General features: G+C 33.4%; 1 protein-coding gene and 1 long non-coding RNA gene across 3 annotated transcripts in view; one reads left to right on the top strand and one right to left on the bottom strand.

Moving 5' to 3' along the window:
* Positions 1-6,996: 6,996 nt before the first annotated feature.
* Positions 6,997-24,386, bottom strand: part of LOC114329385 (transmembrane protease serine 4) — a 110,196-nt gene continuing 92,806 nt past the window's right edge. For both annotated transcript variants that reach the window (XM_050662031.1, XM_028278468.2), the window contains exons 5-6: positions 16,173-16,310; positions 6,997-7,246 (exon numbers count right to left, since the gene is read on the bottom strand). In XM_050662031.1, coding sequence (XP_050517988.1) covers positions 7,109-7,246; positions 16,173-16,310 — 276 coding nt within the window. In that variant the 3' untranslated portion in view covers positions 6,997-7,108. The remainder of the gene's footprint in view (positions 7,247-16,172; positions 16,311-24,386) is intronic.
* Positions 6,998-24,386, top strand: part of LOC126892488 (uncharacterized) — a 71,975-nt gene continuing 54,586 nt past the window's right edge. Inside the window, exon 1 of the long non-coding RNA XR_007700864.1 lies at positions 6,998-7,118. This is a non-coding gene — a long non-coding RNA (uncharacterized LOC126892488). The remainder of the gene's footprint in view (positions 7,119-24,386) is intronic.

Genomic DNA, 24,386 nt, shown 5'->3' with positions numbered 1-24,386 from the left:
AGAAAACTAACATTAGGATATTGGCAAATGAACTATTGGAGCTACTATTTGCAGACGACATGGTATTTATAGCAGAAAACAGAGGAGACTTACAGAAAAATCTTGAAATCCCAGAAGAAAAACTATCACAAACATAAATATGAAAATTAATATAGATAAAACAAAAACAATGATAATCTCAAATACCAGGAAGACACAAGCAATAGAATTAGACGGAAAACAACTAGAGCAAGTGTAATATTTTAAATACCTAGTAATAATAATTGAATCAAATGGTAAACAAGACATGGAAATAAACGATGGAATGGGACGAACAGGAAGGTTATTTAACACTACGAAAATATACCAGATACCAGAGAAAATAAAAACGGGAGTAGTTAGTTAGATCAGTAGTTAGATCAACAATCATGTATAGCAGCGAGGCATACACAATACACATTGACGGGGAGACAAAAATCCAGAGTCAATGCTACGGAAATGAGGTAATGAGGAAAATAGCAAAGAGTTATGTGCGTAGATGAAATCAGGAAAGAACTCAAAAAGAAACGATTGGCACTGGAAAGTGCAAGAAACTTAACACAGGATCGGAAAGCATGGAGACTACAATGTCAAACTCAACTCCACCAGCCTTACACCTGAAGGTAGAAAGCCTTAGGACTAAGAGTAAGTAACATACTAAATTACATATCAAATAATAATTTTTATCAATTAAACAGAGATCGGCGCAGGTCGTCCTTATATCGGATTCTCTACTATAGATGATTAATCCTAAATCAAATAATGCGGAGGTAGCTGATTGATTACGTAAGTAATTAAGAATTAAAAAAAAACGTATATGATTAAAAAATAACTTAATTAAATAAAATGCACATTACACAATACTTAGCATAACAGTCAAATTTCCATTTACCCATTTTCGCAGCAAGAGCAAGTAGTAATTCTCTAGTTAAAGAGACAGTTAAGAAAGAGAAAAAGAACAGTTGGGACACATTCGGAGAAAAAATGGATGAAAAAGCACAGAGAATGTAAAATTATTTTATAGCACCTGAAAAACCTAAGACGTATCAAAGAAACAAAACTAAAACAAATAATAAACAGGGAATGAACGAAGGAACAATAATAAACGACGAATAGAAAATAATGGAAAGATGGAGGGAAAATTTCGAGCTGATACTGAATGGAAAGCAAGGGAATATAATGGAAAAAGAAAGCCATATCAACAGAGAATAAACGAGAAACATGGAAAATTCAGAAACTGTAGAAAAAGAAGAACTGGAAGAAGCAATAAGATAAAGATTTGAAAAGCACCAGGAACCGATGAGGTAGCACCACAAATGTTGAAATATATAGTAGTAAAAGGAAAAGAAAAATTGTTAAGTATACAAATAATCTAATCTGGAAGAGAAAAATAATACCCAGAGAATGGACGAATGCAATAATTATACGTATGTATACACAAGAAAGGAATAGAAAACACAAGAGACTGTAAGAACTGTAGATGTATATCACTACTATATGTAGCAGCAAAATTATACGAAACTGTAATAGAAAGGACAATTAGAACAGAAATAGAACACAACTTAAAGTACGTACAAAGTGGATTCAGGAAATGACATAACACCATCCAATAAGCATTAGAAAAAGCCTTAAAGAAAAATAGAGAAATATATCTGAGCTGTATAGACAAGAAAAAAGCATTCGACTCAATCAAAAGAAAGATATATGGGTAAGCCTAAAGAAGAAACAAGTAAGTGAAAAACTGATCGAAGCAACAAAAAGTATATACATACATGAAAAAAAAAAACAAATACAATAAAATGCTAAATATGCAATCAGAACCATTTGAAACTACACAATGAAACTAGACAAAAACTGGATTTTAAACAAAAGACATTAGAGCAGAATTCATGCAGCAGAGATGAAGTACTTCAAAAGAACCAAAGAAGAACAGATAGAATAAGAAATGACGAAATAAGAGAAAAACTTAAAATCAAACCGATACTCGACTCAATTAAGGAGAAAAAATTGGCATGTTTCGGAAATTTAACCCGGATGGACAATAACAGACAAGTGAAAGGAGTGTGGGAAGCAAATCCAATAAGGAAGAACAGAACAACAGAAGAGGGCGACCCATTATGCAATGGAATAGTGGCATCTCGCAGATACTACAAAGTAAGGGTAAAACTTGGCAAGAAGCAACACAAATGGCAATGAATAGGAAAGAATGGAAAAAGTTCATTAAGCACTTGAGTCTAGACGCAACTTTCGACACCTTAGACGAGGACTGATTAAGTTTGAATGAATGATATAAAAAATAATGCAAACATTTTTGTAAAAAATGCAATGAACGGGTATGTTTTTAAATTATGAATGGCCCTACACTGAAAGTTATCAATATGTCTACTGATTAAGTAAGATAAATGATTAAAAAAAATAACGTAATTAAATAAAATGCATATTATTATTTAAATAAAATAATAATAGGCTACACTTTACACAATAATTAGCATAATATTCAAATTTCCACTTACCGATAGCTACTTTCGTAGCAAGTAGCAATAGCAAAGATACGTCTTTTGAAGAGTGAAGAGTTGAAACTGAAACGGCTTCTTCTTCTTAGCACTTAGCACAAGGGTACGTAACGTATTGCTTGTTTGAGCGTTAATTAGAATCTGAAACACTGAAATGAAATTGAAATCTTCGGAGCATCGTAGTTTCCTTCTACCCCTTCCTTCTATCCAGAAGTAGAAAGTTAAATCCTTTATCCTTTTGTCCATTGAATCTCGATGGTCAAAAAGCACACATATGGTTCCATATTACGGAAACCTCGTTCGTTACAACTTATCTCGAAATTCGGAATAATACACAATTGACAAGACAAGACAAATTACTTTATCACACACATTTCAAAAAAGTACTTCATTTCCTTCGTAAAAAGATACGGGCACAATTAGACTTGTCGCTCAGTTGTAAGTCCATATGTTGTAAGAGAAATTTATGAGGGGCTTTTGAATTTTCAAAAACCATGCCTTTTGTTAAATGCGTAACCATTAAAAGTAGATATTTAACTCAACACAAGAACGTGTCAAGGAAGTTCCTGGAACTTAATTACTCGCAATTTCGCGGTACTAAACTATTTTAACACGTTAACTGCCTCATAGACGTTTACTTATTAATTTTTGGCGAAGTTAAAATAAGGTAAATATTTTTAAACTAAACGTACATAGAGGTATAGAAGAAGGGTTGGTGGTGAATAAGGGTTTTATCTATGGTGAGTGAATCCATACATAAAAATTACAAACATGTTTTTTTGTTTGTACAAAAGGGTGTACCTATGTATAAATTTAGATCTGTTATCCAGTGATAACAAAAACTCCAATAGTCTCTTAGATTATTGAAATGTGCCTTTAACGCTAAGTACTTCACTGCACTTCACTGCTGCTTAGAACCTAAGAACCTATACGGTAGCTCCAGTGGTTTGTGGCTCTTCAGTCTCCGAGTCTGCTCAGTGCTCACTATTATCTATCAGGATTAGTGCAAGATTGTTTGGGTGGTTTTTCAATTCCACCAAATAGCGGCTGCTGTATTCACTTACTATTTCCTTAACTGTGCCTACTTGGGATCGTCTCGGATTTCCCTGTTTGGTATAAACCAAGAAGGTGCATTTGTTATGGTCCCTAGTACCTTCGACTGAAAGCGTATAGTTGTACATGTACACTTGTACCTATATGAATATGTTCTGTTAGAATATGTACTTGTACCTATATCATAAACTGGTACTGGTAAAATGATACGCAATTTGGGTTTCACAAAGGCCTGGGAACTCGTGAAGTTCTTTTTTCACTTAACATACTTATACAAAGGTGCCTGGACGTCAATCAAGATATATACAGTCGGAAAAATGAAAGAATACCTATGAACGAACATACAAAATACGCTGTATTTTCCTGTTACCGTGTCACAAAGAAAATTGTCCAGTGCAAGTACGTGTAACAATAATTATTACATGTACTTGCGCTGGCCAATTTTTTGTGTAACACGGTGACAGGAAAATACAGCGTGTTTATATGTTCGTTCATGGGTATTCTTTCATTTTCCTACTGTATGCGTGTTTTATTGACTATAATAAATCATTCGATAAAGTACGACATTAACAATTATTAATGCATGTCCGGGAATCAAAGAACATAGACTACAAATGACCTCAGGATTATATCGAATTTATACTATAAGCATTGAGCAAAAGTACGTGTTAACAATCAGTTGTCAGAGGAAATTGAAATCAGACGTGGAGTGAGACAGGGATGCGTGTTGTCGCCAATTCTTTTTAATGTCTACTCGGAAGCGATCTTAAAAAAAGCTCTTGAGGGTGAAACAGGTGGAATAAAAGTAAATGGAGTTCCCATTAACAACATTAGATATGCGGATGACACTGTCATCTTAGCTGAAAATATTGGGGATTTTCAGAGGCTGGTGACCAGAATATAGGAGTTTGGACAAGAATACGGGCTACCAATGAATGTCAAGAAGACAAAGTTTATGAGAATATCGAAAACTCAAAGAAATAACGAAAATCTATTCAAAAACGGATCGAATATCGAACGAGTCGACCAATATGCATATCTTGGAACAATGATCCAACTCCACAGGAGATTACTTACAGGAAATCAAAATCAGAATAGAAAAGGCTAGAGTAAATTTTAACAAAATGCGAAAAGTGCTCTGCACAACAGCTTTAAAGTTGGAGCTAAGAGTTAGGTTGGCTAGATGCTACGTTTTCTCGACTTTGCTTTATGGAATGGAAGCTTGGACCTTGAATGCTGCATCAATGAAAAAACTAAAATCATTCGAGCTGTGGGTGTACAGAAGAATTCTGAAAATATCGTGGACAGAACACGTCACAAACAAAGAGGTTCTGAGAAAGATGAATAAAGAGATGGAAATCCTAAATACCATCAAAATAAGAAAATTGGAATATCTCGGACATATTTCACGTGGAGAGAGATACAGCTTGCTTAAATTGATTATGCAGGGAAATATTCAAGGAAAGGGAAGCATAGGGAGACGCAGAATATCATGGCTGCGCATGAACTTTTCAGAGCAACCGTCTCTAAAATACGAATAGCTATGTTGATTGCCGCCTCCGCAGCGGAGATGGCACTTAAAGAAGAAGATCCTAAAAACCCTCGAGTAATCTGTTTGCATCAATTAAGTGGCAAAAACCCTCTAAACTCTAGATGACGTACCTTTGAATAACCCTGGATACCAGAGGTGCTTCGGAGGTCGGTTCTGATTGCATATTCGTATTCAGTGACCCCAAAAACCCCCCGAATAACAAAATCTGACCGTATACTGATTTTGACATGTTTATGAACTTTTGGATGCATTTTATACATTTTAAAATGCGCTTATGCATTTCCACCCATTTTTCTATTGTAACCTTTTTCTTGAGTTCATCCTGAACACAACGCAAAAAGTTGCAAGTCTAGGTGCTCTATTTAAAAATCTATTTATTCTGGTGCTTTTAGTGCTAAATGCCCTGGTCTAATTCTAATAAAACCAATGCAATGCATACAAAATTAAAGTTGTTGATCATTGATCATACTCATACTGTAGAAACATAATCATTTCCACATTTTTACGGTCAGTCTAGAAAGTATGTAAGTAAAGTAATGGTTGTAGATTGTAGATACAATAATCGTTACTCGCTCTTCTGATACGATTGGTAAGAAGTAACGAAGTAATCAGAGTAATCAAAGTAGATACAATAGTCATTAGTCGCTCTGATACGATTGGTACGAAGTACCGAAGTAATCAGAGTAATCAAAGTAATCAGAGTAATCAAAGTAATCAGAGTAATCAAAGTAATCAACGATTGGTACGAAGTAACGAAGTAATCAGAGTAATCAAAGTAGATACAATAGTCACTACTCGCTCTGATACGATTGGTACGAAGTAACGAAGTAATCAGAGTAACCAGAGTAATCAAAGTAATCAAAGTAATCAACGATTGGTACGAAGTAATCAGAGTAATCAAAGTAATCAGAGTAATCAAAGTAATCAGAGTAATCAGAGTAATCGAAGTAATCAGAGTAATCAAAGTAATCAGAGTAATCAAAGTAATCAGAGTAATCAAAGTAATCAGAGTAATCAAAGTAATCAGAGTAATCAAAGTAATCAGAGTAATCAAAGTAATCAGAGTAATCAAAGTAATCAGAGTAATCAAAGTAATCAGAGTAATCAAAGTAATGAGAGTAATCAAAGTAATCAGAGTAATCAAAGTAATCAGAGTAATCAAAGTAATCATAGTAATCAAAGTAATCAGAGTAATCAAAGTAATCAACGATTGGTACGATGTAACGAAGTAATCAGAGTAATCAAAGTAACGATTTGTTTCTCTGAATAGTAATCGTTACTTTCGGTAATCGCAAGTAACGAGTACTTTGTAACGAATAGTTACTTTTTCAACATCACTACTTAGAGGGCCTCGACCTTCTCAAGCTTTCTACGCCATTCTAGTTAAAAGCTACGTTATTCTTGTTACTCTTTCCAGATAATCTGTTCCGTCGACATTGACCTTCACCCTTCTGGTTTGGTGCTTGCTGATGACCGTCTATTTTGTATTCTTTATACAGTCGAAAAAATGAAAGAATACCCAGGAACGAACATATAAAACACGCTGTATTTTCCTGTCACCGTGTCACAAAGAAAATTGTCCAGTGCAAGTACATGTAACAATAATTATTACATATACTTGCGCTGGCCAATTTTTTGTGTGACACGGTGACAGGAAAATACAGCGTGTTTTATATGTTCGTTCATGGGTATTCTTTCATTTTTCCTACTGTATTCAATTTCATTCCAAATTCTCTACAGGTTGTGTAGAGAATTGGAAAATTCAATATTATGTTCCAAAGGTGTAATCTTGAGAAAAAAAAATGAGTGTGTAATACCCAGAGAAAAATGTGGATAATGCTGTTTTATAGTAAGGCAATATTTCTATTTGAATCAAAATATATTGAGAAATGAACAGTATTTACATAAGTATTTCATTAACAAAAACCAAGTCCCATGATTGTATTCTCAAAAAAATGTTACTGTTGGCAAATTAGATACCGGTGGTTCTGCTTATCCATGTACGGTAATCGGCGACACTGGTAAATCCTCCATACATTGACTCACCAATTACATACGATGCAACACCTACAACTACACCATCATGTTCTAAAGGACCTCCTGAATCACCCTAAAATGTTTTAAATGTACAGCATGTGGCAAAATAAAGAGTACTGGAATGAATATTTAAATGTTTATGATTATTTATACAGAAAGGGGCTAAATTATGGAATAAATTCATTTTCACTAAAATGAAAATCTGGAGAAACATCCCGAAAGAGGTCGATTTTTATTTTTAAATTACAATTTTTTGGCATACATTTCATACTAGTGATGTCATCCATCTAAGCGTGATGACGTCATCGATAATTTTTGAAATGGAAATAGGGGTCGTGTGGTAGCTCATTTGAATGGGAGTTAAATTCTCTATTCACTAATATAAACAATAATATCATTATATATACAGGGTGGTCAAAAAAATATTTTTTGAATTAAATTTATTGACGCAAAAAGAAAAATGTACCTATGTAATTTATTTAACTCAAAATACATTCTATTGCTATCATAAAATAGAAAAAAATGTTTATTTGGCAAATACATTGCTTTTCGTTTAAATTAAATGTTCAAACTGCCAAGAGGTAGGTAGGTGGGAGGCTGTTTGTGATTTATGACATACCTTTCAAAATTGTCACGCCTTGACTGTATAATTTATTTAAGTGATCCAAGTGCTGCCACTCCTGAATTAAGGTCAATATTTGGATCTTGAACAATATGACTTGTGTTGTTTGTCCTCCCTAATATCCTCTCTGTTTCCAGTAAACACATTCGATTTTAGGTACAAACCATTTTCAATGCTACGAGTTTTAAATTGTTGCTCATAGTCTTCCGAAATTTTGGATAATGCTCCTTTAATTTCATTATAACCTTTAACTAGTCCTTTTGCGGCATTACCTCCATGACCATCCTAGTATTTGCTCTTTTAGAAACAATAATATTTTTGCCACGGTCTGCGTCGCTGTCGCTTAAAGACGCAGCTTTTAAACATTCTGATAAGTTGTATCTATATGTAGAGGAAGTGAAAAATACAAGAAATTTTAAGAAATTGATTTTTATTTGATTAATACAAACTGAAAAATTTTTTGACTTTTTAATTTTTGAAACTATTTCATTTAATACGTTTTGGCCCATCGGATGTACAATTTCCTCACATAATATAGTTGATGAAAAATAGTTGACATGTCCGCTTCCAGGATTTGAATATTAATTAATATCGTGCTTTAAAAATTAATCATATTCAGCTAATAACAGGAGTATTCCCAAATAATTTTCATTTTGTGATGAATTCGACAACTCATTTTCGCTGCGAAATGCTAAATCTTGTTCACAAATAAAATTGATAACACTAAAATTAGTCTTTGAGTTACCATTTTCCAATAATTCTTTATTTCTTCGGCCTGTTTTGCTATTTCAGTGTCAATTAGGGCTTCCAATCCCGCAGCCTGAGTTCAATCTCGGTATTTGCGGGACTACGAATTTTCAATCCCGCGGGATCTCGGTATTTGCGGGATCCCGCATATTGAAAATGGTCATTGTATTTATATAAGGCATATAAAACATTAAATTAATCAACTAACTCCACATTAATTTAAGTATTACTATTAGTATGAGATCAAAACTGTTTTTTCTTCGGAAAAAACAGTAACAAACTAACAAATACTGAAAAAACAAAAAATCTATTTCTTCAAGAAATACAGCAACAAAATTTTAAAAGTCAACCAAAAAACCCATTTTCAACTGAAAATTAATATAGTTTACTAATTTAGTTGCTATATTACTTAGCTACAAGTTACTATCTATTATTTAGCTAAAACTTTCAATTGAAAATGTTTGCAAAGGAAACACAACATATTGGATGGTATGAATAAAAACGGAGTATAAACTCCGAGTACGTTCTCATGAGTATGAGCATAAAGTATAAGTTTATACTACATTTATTTCATATGAATAAAAATATGTTGATGTGATGAGTTTCTACTCACCGTACATAAGAGTAGATACTACCGCGTGGAGTATGTACTCCAAAATTTGGAGTATAAACTACATTCCTATTTTTATTCATACTAGCCAATATCTAAATCTAAACTGTCATCTGCCAAACTCCTGCGTATTTTTATACGTATATGTAACTTTATATGTAAGTGTAAGATATTTTCCCATTGACTCCCCAGATTCGTAGAGAATCATTTCTATTTTAATAATGGACTCAAGTGTATTAGCTCGAGATGACGACGGGAAAAGTAAATACATTACATGCTGACGATATAGTTAACTCTAACTCCTGTTGCAATCTAAGATCAAGACCGGAACCCCATGATGGAACCTCTACATTGTTTCTCACGTGTTTCTTACTTGATCAGAATATTCGTCATCATTGCTCTCAGATGAATTTAAAAGGCTGAAGTTCATTCCCGTTACAAAATCATTAATTTCTTTTCGAAGTAAACTTTTCGGTGGGAGATGAAAAGTTTAATCGTCACACGACGCTTGGTAACTGCGAAGCTTTTGGAGATAAATCAGTAGTGCCGTCACATTTCTACGTCGTTGTAAAATACGACGCAAAGACAAAGCTAATTCTGAAGCTAACCTTGAATTTTTTTTTCAGTTTTTTGATAATTTCGAGCGTAGCTACAGTAGTAGTGTACGCTTTTTTCAGTCCCGCAAATCCCGCGGATCCCGCGCCTGTAATCCCGCATCACGCGGGATTGGAAAATGACGCGGGATCCCGCAATACCGAGATCTCGGTATTGCGGGATTGGAAGCCCTAGTGTCAATACGCCTAATTCTTTCGTGTGGTTTAGACATTTCGTGATCTATAATCCTACTATCTGCATGTTTCCAATCACAAAATCCTCTGTGGCTAACAAGGGCGGATCCATGGAGGGGGCCATGGGGGCCATGGCCCCCTCCGAGAATTTAAAAAATAGAAATTTAAATATTTGTAGTTTTAAACACATACTTATATATGTGTTACAGTTCAAGTTGATTATCCAGTTGGAGTTGACTTTTCCTAGTTCGAGTCGACTCAAACGGCTGGTTTTAGTAAAAGTTGATTATAAATATAAAATGAAGATTTTTATTCAACATTTACTAGTAAAAGTAGACTCCAACTAGTTAAAGTATACTCTTCCCAATGCCATTTAGTAAAAGTTGATTCACACAAACAACCGATTCTAAAAATTAAATGTTATTTACTTATATTATGTTCAAATCGTGATATTTATAGTCCAGGCTGTATCGTCGCCCGCGTTAGGTAAATTATTCCAGTTCGATGTTTTTGCACAAACTTCCTCAAAAAGAGGTCCTTATAACGAATCCACAAGGTGTCAGGTGGTACCGTAATCGAAAAATTGTAACATTTTTTTTAACAAATTCACAAAAAAAATCAGTTCGGACATTTTTTTTACATCATTAATTTGGATCATTCGGAGCAAAAGAGGTCTTTTGTGATTTTTCTGTAAAATGTATTGTTCTCGAGTTATACGCGATTTAAAATTTGAAAAATGCAAAAATGACCATTTTCAAGGCTTAATAACTCAGTTAAAAATTATCATTATGAAAGTCACCAAATCAAATTTTAACGACCTCCTACAAGGTACTGAAGAAATATTTGTCATTATTGTATTATTTAGCTGTTATTTTTAATTATTAACAATGAACGCTAGGAGCGTATTGAGGCAGCTGTCAATGTGAGTGCGACTGAGATGCACCATTGGACGGTCAGAATGGAGGATCTTACTAGCACTCACATTGACGACCGCCTCAATACGCTTTTAGCGCTCATTGTTGATAATTAAAAATAACAGCTTAGTAATAAAATAATGACAAAAATTTCTTCAGGATCTTGTAGGGGAGGGCTTTAAACTTTGATTAGGTGACTTTCTGACTTTCATAATAATACTTTTTAATCGAGTTATTAAGCCTTAAAAATGGCCATTTCGCATTTTTCAAATTTTAAATCGCGTATAACTCGAAAACTATGAATTTTAGAGAAAAATCACAAGAGACCTTTTTGCTCCGAATGACCAAAATAATCTAAAAAAATTTGTCCGGAGTGAAATACTTAGTTATTTATAAAACAGGTCGTGAAGTATGCTTTTTGCGCACGCACGCGATGTTTAGAGCACGAACGGACCGAGTGCTATACATCGCCTAAGTGCGCAAAAAGTACTTCACGCACAGTTTGATACAATATTTTATCTACCAAAAAACAAATAAAAAAACTGCAACTCTTCGTCACTGGAATACATTCCTATTTTACAATTTTTTAGAACTTTGACATTTAAAAATTAAAACATCTGTCAAACCACAAAACTGTCAAAACTTTTTTTGTAATTTATTGCTCACATGTCATCACCATGACAAGGCGAAAGTTAAGGATATTTCATTATATGAAAGTGTGCTAAAAAACGGTGCGGAAAAGTAAATCCCATTTAAAATACATTATTACTTCAGGCACAATTTAAACCCTTCATGTACTGCTATCTATATTTACAATTTTCACACAATAAAAACTTATACATAATATGAGGTAGAGTAGTAAGAATTATTTTTGTGAATTTGGTTAACAAAAATTGGTTAAACAATTTTTCGACCGCGGTACCGCCTGACGCTGTGTATTTGTTATAAGGATGTATTTGTTTGAGTAAGTTTGTGGAAAAAAATCGAATCAGAACAATTTACCTAACGGGGGCGACGTTACAGTCCGGACTAATAAGTAGTTGAAACGGTCAAAACAAAGAGACGCACACTCATTAAAAATGCACGTGAGATTATACTCGTATAAATTGTATAATCTACTTTTACTAACAAGAGTTAGGAAGAGTCAACTTCAACTAGTAAAAGTTGGTTTAAATTTTTCAAATAAACTTTTACTGCTCGTTTCAGTTGGAGTTGACTCGAACTAGGAAGTCAACTCTTAACTGAGAATCAACTTGAACTGTAACATATGCACAAAACAGGGGATACAGCTGTCTTCTGAACTATAATTGAACAAAAGCAGTAACGGAAGCTTTAAGAATGACAGGATGTTTTGTAAATCAAAATGTTGATAATTTTACAAAGTGACATTTGTTAAAACGACTTTGGCAGCCATCAATCGTATCAATTTCCATATTCTGTACACACAAAGAATAAAAAAGAAATTTAGCGTTACATGGGTCACCAGCACTTAGAACAAAGGAGTTCGTTGGTACTTTCGCACATTAAAAAAGGGATTGTTTTGCAAATACCTATTCCGTTTTATTTTTCTAATAAAAAATATTGTTTCAATAAAGGGATGACAGTCAAAAGCCTTGTCACGAAACCTTTAACATTTTTCGCCACACTCATGGGACGGAACCATACAAAACCATGAAGTTATCGCAACCCGCAAAAGTCAGACATTAACCAGCTAGACTCTCAGAGGTCTAGACAGATACAAGAAAATAGGGAAAACTACGACGAATAGTAGAGTCTATAGTGTTCTTAGGTCGACAAATTATTCCTCTAAGAGGCCATCGTAATGATGGCCGTCTGCTTCTGGAAGAAGATGCTGGACCTAGCAATGAGTGAATTGTTAAGGTTTCAAATAGCATCAGGAGATAAGACTCTTAAACAACATGTATCCACAGCATCTTCCCGAGCAACATACATCAGTAACACCAATCAAAGTCAATTGATAACATGTTGTGGTGAATAAATGATTGAATAAATAATGAATCAGGTTCAAAGTGCAAATTTTTACCTTATCATATTTGACGAAACGTATCCTACGTGGAACAGCTTTTTCTAAATTTGAGATACATACACAATAACAATATTGGTGAAGACTGTCAAGTTCATTGACGATTATGAGAAGATAAAAATACCTAATTAGTGCAAATCAAGAATGAGTGTAGGAATCGGTATTGACTTTAATAATACTTTAAAAACGATAAGTTTTGAGTGTCTTTATGGCACTCAATAGTGTGTGAAAAGTGCCTTAAAACTCACCATTGTAACCCAAATTTTTAAAAATACCACCAGACCCCCGGGTCACTCTCCAAAAAAAAAGTGCATGGCCCCTCCCGAAAATCGGTCCTGGATCCGCCCTTGGTGGCTAAAATGTGTACGAACACTAGATAAGTATTTACAAGCGAAGCAATACAGTCAGCGGGTGGAAGGTGAAAAACATAACCATGAACAATGTATTATATTATCACTCCTACGCTACTTCATTTTATACTTGTCATACATTGTCGAGTTCCTGTATCTCATGCCAATATCTGTTTAAATGAACCTCTTATGTTTGAGGCTTTGTGGGGGCCCCGGGCAGCTGCCCAGCCTGCCCAGTGGCGTGCTGGCCATATAAATGAATCGGTGCAATCACCGAGAGGCCGCGGCCTCTTGAGGCCGGTCAAATAAGTTTTTTTCACAACGAATTTTAGATGTAACAATTTCTTTTTAATTTATAATCAAATGATATTAACAAAACATTTCAAAAATATTTTATTTCCATACATATAGTGTTCGAGCCATTTGAATAATATTGCATTAATTCCTCTATTTCAAAACGGTTAAAATTAAGATGTTTAATTGAGTCACGAATAGATATTATTCGGCTAATAATATAAACACAGACTTTAACAAAAAATACGACTCAGCAATTGTATATATTTTAGATATGTGTTTCTGGGAAAAGTTGGTTTAAGTTTATTATACTCAGCCTTTACCACTGCGAATGCCGCTGTCGGAAACATTGCCCGAAATATGATATCGACGCGAGTGAGGTGTTCACATCAGTTCCTCGCCAATGTCCTCATAACTCATTTACCGAACGACTTTCAAGAATGGAATGTGACGACAGCATCGTCTTGCTCCCTTACTCACTTAGACGAGAGAGAGAATAGTTGAATGTGAATACTTACTCGCGCTCGCGCTGGCAGTCCTTTGACTTCCATCTCGAAAACCGACTTTTAAGGAAGCGCCGTGCAATGTCAGTAGCATGAGCAGCAACAGCGCGAGTGAGCTATTTACACATTCACGCTGCCCACTTCCCTGCCCAATTCCCTGTCAAACAGGGCTGAGTGTAAATGCGGTATAAGTATTTTTGGATATTTTCGATTTTGCTGAGTGGACAGAACCAGGCGATGTATCGCGGTTATCTTGAAATTAGCGAGAATTATAGATCCATTAGAAAAATAAATATGTATAATATAGATTTTATAATATTTTCTATAAATGGAAAAACAACTTAAAAACAAACAATGCAAACAGACGATGCAATACTAATGTCTCAAAGTGAAGATGATTTACAACGTATCTCTCTCTCTCTCTCTCTCTCTCTCTATCTCTCTTGTCGTTTCCCCATTACTGAGGATTGTGATTTTTTCCAATATTCTTCCTAACAATTTTATTCCATTGGTCTGTATCTTCAGCTGCTCTAAGAGCTTCGCAAAATGACTTTCCAGCTGAATTCTTAATTTGGTCGGACCATCTAGTTGGTGATCGTCCTCTTGATCTTCTCCCCGGAACGTTTCCAGAAACAATTAATATCTCCAAACTATCGTAACCTCTGCGAACCACGTGACCGAAGAATTGCATAATTCGCTGCAGACATATTGTGGACAGCCTTTTTTTAATTTCGAGTTGGTTTAGAATGGAAACGTTTGTCCTATGAGATGTCCAAGGTATGCGCAGCATTTTTCTCCAGCACCACATTTCAAAGGCATCAACTCTCAAAAGCACCACACTTGGACTCAAAGAGTCCAAGTATCTGACCCGTATAGAAATATTGAGAATACAAGGGCATTCCAATACGTCTTCGTGGGAATTTGGGTCTTCGTCTACGCGGGAATTCCATTCATACCAATAGGTCTCCGAACTTCTGCTTCACAGTTACCATCGTCAGTTACACTAGACCCGAGATAGACAAAGGTGTTTACTATCTGGTATTCCTGTAACATTCCTGACGTTAGTTAGTTGAATAGTGTCGAATCTGTCGACCACCATTATTTTCGTATTAGCTTTATTGATTTTCAGACCAACTTTATTGCTTTTGTACTCAACTCTTCGCAAGAGATCAAACATTTCTTACAACGTATGCTCCACCAATTTAACATAACCGCCAGAAAATTTAATATGTTAATTTTCCCAAAAAAGACAAAATGCATGGTTATAATAGCAAATCCAATAAGATGTAAATTGGAGCTGGAGGGCTAATAGAACATATGATGGAGTTTTAATATCTGGGCATCAAACTATCTAGCTACGGAAAGCTCGAAACAGAAGTGGAAGATCAAGTGAATAGAACAAACAGAGCCGCAGGTTGTCTAAATGACACACAATATGGAGAAATAAAAATATCGGAAAAGAAAAGAAAGGGAGAATTTATAAAACAGTCATCAGACCAATAATTACATACGCGGCAGAAACATGACCCGACACAGAGAGGACAAAAAAATTGCTCGAAACAGCGGAGATGAGAACCCTTCGAAAAATCGATGGTAAGACCCTATGGGACACAGAGCTAGAAGTACAGATATACAACGGAGATTCAAGGTGGACAATATTAATAACAAACTGGATAAGAAACAGAAGAATAGAATGGAATGACCACATACGCCGAATGACAACAAATAGAGTAGTAAGGACAGCGAAAGACGGTTCCTCAATAAGAAGATCAGTTGGAAGACTTAACGACGACTTATTAGAGGCACATTGAAAAAACAGACAGAGTCAAAGAAAAAGTATTTTTGTTTTATAAATAAGAAATAAAAATTCTGAATGTTCTGATAATAGAAGATAAAATAAGGATGGGAGGCCGCTTTTCTATAAAATCACCGGGCCGCTTGAAAAGTTCCAGCACGCCACTGAGCCTGCCACCCATTAAATCCGGCCCTGAAAGGGCACACGTAGTTATAAAAATAGGAATAACTAAATCTTGAAGTGAATCAAGAGTAATTTACGAGTGTAAATGAAAAACGATTAATTACAAATACTTGTTTAAATTTGTGTTTAAATATTTAAATTTGATTTACCCAATAAATGCCGTTTGTTCTATTTCCAGCACATATTATTCCTTTGTATAAAACTATTAGGGTATTGCAAGTTGTCTGCGGTAGAACTTCAATTTTGGCTGCTTTGAGAACATCTGATGCAGTAGTAGTCCCATTTACCTGCAAACATATTTATTGCATAAAATAAAACCTTCGACAGAAAAACTTTATGAAGTATTTTGTTCACGGCATGGACGTATAAATAAAGATATATAATACATGGACGTATAATAAATATATCTTTATTTATACGTCCATGGTTCACGGCATAAATCGATCCAGTAAGGACCTAATCCAGTAGAAATCTGTACAAAAAAATTGAAAATTTTATTATAATAATTATATACAGGGTGACCCAAAAGAAGTGGAACGGTCGAATATTTCGCGAAATGAACATCGGATCGATAAACTGAAAAATACATGTTCAATAATTTTAAAAAATCTATCGAATAACATCAAACACGACTCCCACTCTACACCCTGGTAGTGGAGTGGGCGGTAATTTTAAAATATTAAATAGAAACCCCCTAGTTTTTATTGCAGATTTGGATTCCTCGTAAAAGTAAGCAACTTTTATTTGAGACATTTTTTCGAATTTTCAATAGATGGCGCTATAATCGGAAATAACGATTTATCGTGATACCATACGTAAATTATAGAAACGGTCTAATGTCTCGAGAAACACAATTCCAAATGAAAAACCAAAAAACACGGGTCTAATATTTTTCAAAAACCTATCGAAAAACATAAAAATGACTTTCTACCCCAACCCCTGGAGGTAGGGTGGGAGGTAACTTTAAAATCTTAAATAGGAACCCCCATTTTTTATAGCAGACTTAAATTCCGCACGAATAAATAAGTAATATTTATTCGAAACATTTTTTAGAATTCTTGATAGATGGCTGTATAATCCGAAAAATACGGTTTATTAGCGCCATCTATGAACATTTCTAAAAAATGTTTCTAATATAGGTACAATGTTACTTATTCTTTCAAGAGAAATCCAAAACTGCAATTAAAATTAGGGTTCCTATTTAAGATTTTAGAGTTCCTGTTCGACCGTTCCGCTACTTTTGGGACACCTTATATAATATTTACATATAATATAAATATAAATATAGGGTGAGGCAGATAACTGGCCTATTAGAAATATCTCGAGAAATAAAGGCAACAGAATCATGAAAATTGGAATAAAGGGGTTTTGAAATATGATCTATTAAATGAAAATATTTTCATCTCTTTGCAACTTTCGGTTATACCGGAAGTTGCTTATAACTTCGTTTTTTTAAATGGGACACCCTGTATATTTTTACATTTTTGGATTCTCCTCAATATCTTATTTCATAAAATATGAGGTTTTGTAATATTATACAGGGTATTTTAAGAGATATTTACGTTTTTTTATTAATTTCGTAGCAATATTCACACCCTGTAGAATTGTAATAGTTTGACATTAAAAACTCTGCTTACGTTCAGGTGATTTTTAATATAGTCTACTATTGTCAAGAATCATTAGTATAGCTAATTTTGAAATTTTAGTATACAGGGTTGGTCGAAACTCGGATTGAATATTTTCTGAGTTTTCTTAAATGGAACACCCTGTATTTTAGTATTGTAATGAAATAATATTTCATGGTACTTTTTTATTTTATAAGTATTCCCTATACCTAATTGCTTTAATTTGTGAGTTATTGGTGATTCAAGCTAAACATTAATTGCAACAAAAAATACGTAAAATTTTATTAGGTTGGCCGTAAAAATATTCAATCACAAATAATTTTTCAGAAATAAATACATAAATCCAGACTGATCCTTAAAATTACCAACAATGGTTTAGCTATCAAAATACCTACGTAGTTAAGATTGTTGGTGCGATTAACAATTAAGCACAAATTAAAACAGCTAGGTATAGGGAATGCTTAAGAAATAAAAAAGTACCATAAAATATCATTTCATTGCAATACTAAAATACAGGGTGTTTCATTTAAGAAAACTCAGAAAATACTCATTCCGAGTTTCGACCAACCCTGTATACTAAAATTAAAAATTTAGCTATATTAGTGATTCTTAACAATAGTAGACTATATTAAAAATTATTTGAACGTAAGTAGAGTTTTAGATGTCAAACTACTACAATTCTACAGGGTATGAATCTTGCTACGAAATTAATAAAAAAACGTAATTATGTTTTAAAATACCCTGTAGAACATTACAAAACCTCATATTTTAAGAAAGAAGACATCGAAGAGAATCCAAAAATGTAAAAATATACAGGGTATCTCATTAAAAAAAAACGAAGTTATAAGCAACTTCCGGTATAACCGGAAGTAGCAAATAGATGAAAATATTTTCATTAAACAAATGATGCTTCAAAAATCCCTTAATACAAATTTTCATGATTCTGTTGCCTTTAGTTCTCGAGATATTTCTAATAAGCCCCTTATTTGCCTCACCCTGTATACAGGGTGGGGCATTAGTGTGAGGAAGTCCAATAACTCGTTTGTCGTAACACTTAGGCAAAAAATTATTTAGGTAAAAGTTGGGGAACAGAAAGGTAATTTAAAAATATTTTCAAATATACAGGGCCAAATATACATCAATATATCTCCTCATCGAGATGGTGCTTCCATGTGTCGCATTGGGATGTGCAATAATGAGTTGCATTCCCTCAACTTTAGGTTTATTTGCTGATATGTCTCTTGTATATGTTACAGTTCAAGTTGATTCTCAGTTAGAGTTGACTTTTCCTAGTTCGAGTCAACTCCAACTGAAACGAGCAGTAAAAGTTGATTTGAAAAATTTAAATCAACTTTTACCAAAGTTGAAGTTGACTCTTCCTAACCCTTGTTAGTAAAAGTAGATTATACAATTTATACGACTATAATCTCATGTGAATTTAAGATGAGTGTGCGTCTCTTTGTTTTGACCGTTTCAACTACTTATTAGTCCAGGCTGTAACGTCGCCCCCGTTAGGTAAATTATTCTGATTCGATTTTTTTGCACAAACTTACTCAAACAAATACATCCTTATAACAAATACACAGTGTCAGGCGGTACCGCGGTCGAAAAATTGTTTAACCAATTTTTGTTAACCAAATTCACAAAAATAATTCTTATCTTTTCTACCTCATATTATTTATGTATAAGTTTTTATTGTGTGAAAATTGTAAATATAGATATAAATTATTGTCACCATAGGTGGCTCTGAACGACAGAGATAGCTATACAGTGCATGTCTATTCTTAATTCAGATATATTTACCAGTTTACGTCAACTTTGCAGTGTACGTCAACTTCAAGAAAAGTTAGGTTATGTGGAGATGTTGGTTGTTTGATTTTATTTATTATTGTTACTTATAATTTTGTTAATTCTTTTTATTTTTGATTAAAGTTCAGTGTTAAAAGTTTTGACTGATTTTTTATGTTTTATAATGTTAATCAAAATTAATTGATAAACCAATGATATAAATTCAGATTAAAAGAGGACATACGTAATTTTTTGCACGGCTAGCTTTGATCCCACTAATTTTGGATCGCTCGTTAGCAGTACATGAAGGGTTTAAAGTGTGCCTGAAGTAATAATGTATTTTAAATGGGATTTACTTTTTCGCACTGTTTTTAGCACATTTTCATATAACCAAATATCCTTAACTTTCGCCTTGTCATGGTGATGACATGTGAGCAATAAATTACGAAAAAGTTTTGACAGTTTTGTGGTTTGACAGAAGTTTGAATTTTTAAATGTCAAAGTTCAAAAAAATTGTAAAATAGGAATGTATTCCAGTGACGGAGAGTTGCAGTATTTTTAATTGTTTTTTGGTAGATAAAATATTGTATGAAACTGTGCGTGAAGTACTTTTTGCGCACTTAGGCGATGTATAGCACCCGGCCCGCTCGTGCTCTAAACATCGCGTGCGTGCGCAAAAAGCATACTTCACGAATTGTTTTATAAATAACTAAGTATTTCACTCCGGACAAATTTTTTAGATTATTTTGGTCATTCGGAGCAAAAAAGGTCTCTTGTCATTTTTCTCTAAAATTGATAGTTTTCGAGTTATACCTACGCGATTTAAAATTTGAAAAATGCGAAATGACCATTTTTAAGGCTTAATAACTCGATTAAAAACTATTATTATGGAAGTCAGAAAGTATCCTAATCAAAGTTTAAAGCCCCCCCTACAAGATCCTGAAGAAATTTTTGTCATTATTTTATTACTAAGCTGTTATTTTTAATTATCAACAATGAGCGCTAAAAGCGTATTGAGGCGGCCGTCAATGTGAGTGCGAGTAAGATCCTCCATTCCGACAGTCCAATGGTGCATCTCAGTCGCACTCACATTGACAGCCGCCTTAATACGCTCCTAGCGCTCATTGTTAATAATTAAAAATAACAGCTTAGTAATACAATAATGACAAATATTTCTTCAGTACCTTGTAGGGGGCTCGATAAAATTTGATTTGATGACTTTCTGACTTTCATAATAATAATTTTTAACTGAGTTATTAAGTCTTGAAAATGGTCAGTTTCGCATTTTTCAAATTTTAAATCGCGTATAACTCGATAACAATAAATTTTACAGAAAAATCACAAAAGACCTCTTTTGCTCCGAATGACCCAAATATTGTAAAAAAAATGTCCGAAGTAATTTTTTTTTGTGAATTTGTTTAAAAAAATTGTTTAAACAATTTTTCGATTACAGTACCACCTGACACCCTGTGGATTCGTTATAAGGACCTCTTTTTGAGTAAGTTTGTGCAAAAGAATCGAACTGGAATAATTTACCTAACGGGGGTGACGATACAGCCTGGACTATAAATATCACGATTTGAACATAATATACAGTGACATTTAATTTCTAGAAACGGTTGTTTTGTGTGAATCAACTTTTATTAAATGGAGTTGGGAAGAGTATACTTTAACTAGTTGGAGTCTACTTTTACTAGTAAATGTTGAATAAAAATCTTCATTTTATATTTATAATCAACTTTTTCTAAAACCAGCCGTTTGAGTCGACTCGAACTAGGGAAACTCAACTCCAACTGGATAATCAACTTTTTCGACTAAATTTATAATGCAAGAGTGCATATGCATATGCACTCTTGCATATAAAACACCCAAATAAAAATTCACCGCAATTAAATTCTGCATAGAGACGTGTTTTTTCCGATTTACTTCGACGAAAACTTTCCCCAGAAAAAGCGGGTTTTTCCAACAAAATCTTTAATTTTCAACTAAACTTTAGATAAGTAGTTGTTAATCAATAATTAAATAACTTGGTAACGTAAAGCCCTTTCCGTATGTATTATAATTCCAGAAGCCGATGGAAATTGAATGAACAATTTAGCAACAATTGAAATGTTAATTAAAAATTTACGGTCGCTATAATAACGACAATAATTATGATGCATAAGAATAACTATGATTTTTTCATAAAAAAGACACTATACCTATCTAATGTACTTTACAGAATTGAAATTTGACTATTTAAGCGGTCTCGGGAATATTTTAAAATTATAAACAATTTTTTTGGCTTATAAACAAATAGAATATCTCGGGAAATATTAAACTAAATTAAATTGTGAAAACGGTATTCGAAAGACAGCGGCAGGACGCTTCTTTTAAAATAAAAAACGTTTTATTATGACGAGTGGTTCCTGAGATACAACCGGTCAACGTTGACCGAAATTTACGGCAAAGATATAAACAATAGGATCATAATTTTCAAACCATCACCTTTTTATTTTTGTCCTCTTTCTCCACACTAATTTTCATATCTTTAAAATCCTCATAACATATATTATTATAATAAAAACTATCGATAATACGTGTGAAAATTGCTAAAAATAGCAAAATTCCAATCAAAAATTAGGTTGGAGAAAATGTAACCCTCAACGTTCAAAATCGGTATACGTTAAAAAAATGCATTTTCTCGGCTTCCCATGGAGCAATTTCCTTCATTCTTTTTTTGTTCCCTAGTAACTCGAGTAGAGCCATCGAACTAACGCATTATTAAATGTCAAACTTGCTTTTGTTTTGTTATAATAAATTAATTTATTTATTATAACACAATAATTTAATTTGTTTAAATAAAAATTGTTTAAATAATTATACAGCTTTCAAATGAGAATATTTATGTTTTTAACTTTAAAAGGTACACTTGTAGTAAGTTTATCTAAAAAAAAGCCTACAACTGGAAAAAATATGTAATTTTCTGTTCTTATAAATAATTTAATCTATTATAACAAAACAAAAGCAAGTTTGACATTTAATAATGCGCTAGTTCGATGGCTCTACTCCAGTCATTAGGGAACAAAAAAATAATGAAGGAAATTGCTCCATGGGAAGCCGAGAAAATGCATTTTGTTAACGTATACCGATTTTGAACTTTGAGGGTTACATTTTCTCCAACCTAATTTTTGATTGGAATTTTGCTATTTTTGGCAATTTTCACACGTATTATCGATAGTTTTTATTATAATAATATATGTTATGAGGATTTTAAAGATATGAAAATTGGTGTGGAGAAAGAGGACAAAAATAAAAAGGTGATGGTTTGAAAATTATGATCCTATTGTTTATATCTTTGCCGTAAATTCTGGTCAACTTTGACCGGTTGTATCTCAGGAACCACTCGTCATAATTAAACGTTTTTTCTTTTAAAAGAAGCGCCCTGCCGCTGTCTTTCGACTACTGTTTTCACGATTTAATTTAGTTTAATATTTCCCGAGATATTCTATTTGTTTAAAAAACCAAAAAATTGTTTATAATTTTAAAATATTCCTGACGCCGCTTAAATAGTCCAATTTCAATTCTGTACAGTACATTAGATAGGTATAGTGTCTTTTTATGAAAAAATCATAGTTATTCTTATGCAGCATAATTATTGTCGTTATTATAGCGACCGTAATTTTTTAATATACATTTTAATTGTTGCTAAACTGTTCATTCAATTTCCATAGACTTCTGGAATTATAATATATACGGAAAGGGCTTTTACATTACCAAGTTATTTAATTATTGATTAACAATTACTTATCTAAAAGTTTAGTTGAAAATTAAAGATTTTGTTGGAAAAACCCGCTTTTTCCGGGGAAAGTTTTCTTCAAAGTAAATCGGAAAAACACATCTCTATGCAGAATTTAATTGCGGTGAATTTTTATTTGGGTGTTTTGGTCTAAAGTTAAAATCTTTGGAGTTATAGAGCAAAAATTGAAAAAAACACGATTTTCGGGCGCCATTTTGTTTATAAAAAAGTAGCACACTACTGCGGACTTTGCATATCTATAATGTTAATACATACAATAATAAGATTCGATTCCGGCAATAAAATTGCTGGTAAATGACTTTTCCTTGTATTTTGCTAATTAGCCCAGAGTAATATTCGGAGATGGTGGTCCAACTCTGAATCAAATAAAAACCAAAACTGCCCCCGTCCCAAAAAAAGAATGTGTGTGTACTTTGTACGCACGTAAGAAGTTATTCTTCTATTATATAATTTCAACGAAGTAAATATACTTAACAGGTTATTTGTATTTTATTTAAATATTAAACTAACTTTCTTATCTACTACTTTCAAAATTTTTTTATCAAAACAACCAAAAATTAAAAAAAAAATATGAATCGTCCAGGATTGGAACCCGTGACCTTCCAATCTCTGGCCGAACGCTCTACCAACTACCCCACCGAGTTTCTTTAACCCATTAGCGCCCAGCGTTACCATATGGTAACGTAACACCCATGATTTTTAAAAATTCTGCGGTATGCCCGTGGAATTAGTCCGCAACATATTTTGAGAACTATCGTTTCTAGGGATACTTCAGGCACCTATAAAACGTAACGGATTCGTTTTTTAGCCTTTTCTCAACCGTCGAGAGATAATCATATGACAGTGTGGTTTAAATTTATAGAAAAAGATGGACGTCCGTTTTGCGTAAGCAATTTTTGATAGTGTTCTAGTAACTATATTTGCATATGTTAAAAAAAACTAAGTTTATTATACCCCAACTTATTATAAATTGTTGTATTTTATCGACAATTAAATGTAGCGAAACCGATAGGAATAGTCAAAGTACGCCGTTACCATATGGTTGCGGTGGGCGCTTACGGAGTCATAATCTTTTTTTTTCAGTCGTGGATTTTTGTTAGCAGAAGCGATAGTGTTAGTGGTGCGATGGAAAGATAACTCTGTTGTTACAA

This window comes from Diabrotica virgifera, chromosome 9, assembly GCF_917563875.1.
Source record: "Diabrotica virgifera virgifera chromosome 9, PGI_DIABVI_V3a".
Lineage (NCBI taxonomy): Eukaryota > Metazoa > Arthropoda > Insecta > Coleoptera > Chrysomelidae > Diabrotica > Diabrotica virgifera.
This window is presented reverse-complemented; position numbering and strand designations above follow the sequence as displayed.